The following is a 3,313-nucleotide window of genomic DNA, read 5'->3' as shown; positions in this document are numbered from 1 at the left end:
CTGAGCCATCTGATGTAGCTAGGGGACATTTTAATTAGTTAGGCGGCAATTAGCCAACTAATGTACGAACCCGCCCAGATTACTCGTTGTTGGATTAGCACGCATCACTGTCATCATCTCCTGCCCAACGCCTCAATAAACTAACTGATTAATATATTAATATAATTAATTATACTGGGTGAGAAACGAAGAAGATGCTACTACGCAACACGTCAACTTGGACGACGCGATAAGGTTTCCAGCAGGAGTAGTAGCAGAAGCTGCTCAACTACCACACCCCCATAATAATAAAAACAAAAATCGCAGCGTCACGTCACATAAATGAGAGCCACATGCCAAGACACTAAAAAAAAATCTCTCTCTTTTTTTTCCTCTTTCTCAGTTCGGTACAGATTGTAAAAACATCATGTATAGATATTTATACTACTAGTAATTCACACGAGTGGAATTTTAAGAAATGAAAAATTCATCAGTCTTATTTGACCTGTCTCTCAGCAGTTACAAAGGCACAAAACTACGTGTACATGTGCGTACGTACGCGTATCCCAAGTGTGGTGTATACGCGTGTACTGTTTCCGGTGTGGCCCACGTGGCAGTGGCCTGCAACGAATCAACAAATTGGATCTCACTCCCTAGCTAGCTACCACTACCACCTACTATACTGTATATGTATGCTACTACGTGTGTACGAGAGTATGTATGTGTGTATTGCCGTGTTGGGCAGGGCGTGCGAGCGTGTATACGTACGCTATACGGCCGTACGTATACGGCGAGGCGAAAATACGCCACGTGGCGAGCAGGGGGATGTGGGGCCCAGCTCAGCTCGGCTCGGCTCGGCTCGACTAGCAGAGGAGCGACTCGACGAACAGGTCGTCCCGCCGCTCGTCCTTGGTGCGCGGGAACGCGGCGCCGCCGGCGCCGGCGCCGTAGCCGCCGTAGAGGCCGGCGGGGTTGGGGAGCATCTCGAGGGTGTAGGGCCCCTGCTGGGCGGCGGCGACGGCCGACGGCCGGATCGCCCCCGACGTCGGCGGCGCCGGCGCCGGGGCGCGTCCGCCGCCGCCGCCGCGGCCGACCGGGACGTCGTGGTTGTGCTTGCCCTCGTAGGTGGTGATCACGGCGCGCGTGTCGTGCGACGCCCGCTCCACGTGCTTCCGCACCGGGCAGCCCACCGTCGTGCACTTGTAGTAGCTCCTGCGATTCAAGAACAGATTTGATTATTAGAGACGCAAGAACAGATATGATTAATCGACTAATCGACGGATTTTGATCAGCTTGATTGATTGATTACCTTGGGTTGGGGTTGCCCTTGACGACCTTCTGGCCGTACTTCCTCCACCGGAAGCCGTCGTCGAGGATGTCGATGTCGCTCAGCGTCTGCACCACAAGCCTCGGCTCGCGCACCGGCTTGCCGCCGGCGCCGCCGCCCATGCCGCCGGAGCTGCCCTCGTTGTCAGCATCCTCCTTCCTGAAAACCATGACATCCATGAGACCCAAGAAGAACACACGCACACGCATGGAGATATTACGCTTCGATTGCTGATTTGAGTGATGATGTGAGGCTTACCAGCGCTTGGCTTCGGGCTCGTCGCCCTCGCTGCGGTGCGATGCGTTGTCGGCCTCGTCGTCGCCGAACGTGACGGAGGAGTTCTCGGGCGTCGCGGCGGAGTACTGGTCCGCGCCCGCGCCGGGCGCCGCGAGGTCGTCGGCGCAGGCGGCGGCGGTGGCGCAGGAGGAGGCGTTGCGGCGGGTGGAGAGCGGCTTGGGGTGGTTGTGTGCGCCCTTGTAGACGATCTGGGTGATGCGGCCGTCGGCGAGCGAGCGCTCCACCTTCTTCTTCATGGAGCAGCCGTTGTAGGTGCACTTGTAGTAGCTCCTCGGGTTCTCGCTCCCCTTCACCTGCTTCTGCCCGTACTTCCTCCAGTTGTACCCGTCCTCCAGCTTGTTGTTCCCGCCGCCGCCGCTCTTGTTGCTCGACGCGGCGGCGGCGCCGTTCTTGCTCGACTCGACCACTTGCTGCTCTTGCTCCTGCTCCAGCACAAGCGTACATGAACCAAGGTGAGCTAGACTGTCAACAGTTTATTCAGCTTGGGTTGAGCTAGATGAGCTGAAGCATTTGTACGTACCTTGAAGGAAGGGAAAGAGGCCGGTTGCGCGGCCATGGCGTCGGAGTTGGTGTGGAAGGAGAAGTCGCCGCGGCTGTCATCTTGCTGAGAAGCGATGAGATCGGCGCTGGCCTTCCAGTCGTACCTCTGAGCCGGGATTGCACCGGTGGTCGGGGACGCCAAGATCTGAAAAGCACAAACACGCACAAACGCCATGGATCATCATCAGCACCACACTACACAGCAATTGCGCACTAAAGGTAGAAGAAGAAGATGAAGGTGTGTCACGCGGAACGCACATGGGAGGAGCTGAGGAGGACGGGGGAGTCGAGCAGCTCGGTGGGGCTGAGCCCCGGCGGGATGGCGAAGTAGGACGACGGCGACACCGGCGGCGGCGAGAGCGGCAGGCTCGGCGGCTGCGCGGACTTGAACTTGGGCACCCCGCCGCCCACCCTCGCTCCGCCTCTGGAGAACCCCCTCGGCGAGCGCTCCTCACCGCCGGCGCCGAGCAGGTCCCCACCGCCCCCCGACAGCAGCTCGGTGAACGACGTGATGAACGGCGGCGGCGTGAACGTGAACCCGTGGTCCAACCCCCCCGTCGAGGACGCCATGGCGAGCGTACCACAGCTCAGCCAGCAAGCAAGCGAGCTAGCGAAGCGAGGAGACCGTGACGAAGATGAGGAGGAGAGTGATCGGAGACGAGAACGAGACGACGAGACGGGAGTGGTGGATAGGCTCGTGTCGCGGCGGCTTAAGTAGCGGCTGCTCCGGTCAGTGGGGGCAGAAGCGTAAAGGCGAGGCACGTGTCTCTGACAGGTGGGGCGGAGTAGGTTGGGGTCCGGGTGTCAGTGGGAGAGGGAGGCTAATGTGAACGTGATGGTTTGGGGATGCTTCGGCGAAGGGGGTGAGGTCAAAGCTCGTGCGGTTTGACCGGTCAGACGAGGCGGCTGAGGCTCGCGCCGGGAGGTGAGAGGAGAGGGAGGGAGGCGACGACGTGTGGTTTCGGGGAAGGAGACGCCGGGGTGTGGGGCCCACCCGAGAGCGTCGCGTGTTCCCACGGCTTTCGAGTTTCAACTCGTACGTGTAGCTTGGGGTTTGGGTTTGGGTTGAGGGCGGACTAGTGGGCGTGTCGCTTCGAATGGACGGACGGATTGGGGATGGGGATTTGGGGGGGACAAAGACAAAAATGTGATTTTTTTTTGCTTTTTCCT

General features: G+C 59.1%; 1 protein-coding gene across 1 annotated transcript; it reads right to left on the bottom strand.

The window, feature by feature from the left end:
* Window positions 1–348: 348 nt before the first annotated feature.
* On the bottom strand, window positions 349–2,827 carry LOC4338474 (probable WRKY transcription factor 26). The gene is made up of 5 exons (XM_015784892.3): window positions 2,402–2,827; window positions 2,124–2,288; window positions 1,565–2,025; window positions 1,289–1,465; window positions 349–1,191 (listed from the first exon to the last, which is right to left on the bottom strand). Exons 1-5 carry the CDS (start codon window positions 2,711–2,713, stop codon window positions 843–845), a joined length of 1,464 nt encoding a protein of 487 aa, XP_015640378.1. The 5' UTR covers window positions 2,714–2,827; the 3' UTR covers window positions 349–842.
* Window positions 2,828–3,313: the final 486 nt, after the last annotated feature.

This window comes from Oryza sativa, chromosome 5, assembly GCF_034140825.1.
Source record: "Oryza sativa Japonica Group chromosome 5, ASM3414082v1".
NCBI classification, from domain to species: Eukaryota; Viridiplantae; Streptophyta; class Magnoliopsida; order Poales; family Poaceae; genus Oryza; species Oryza sativa.
Note: the sequence above shows the minus strand (reverse complement) of the source record. Positions and strands in the feature narration are given on the sequence as shown.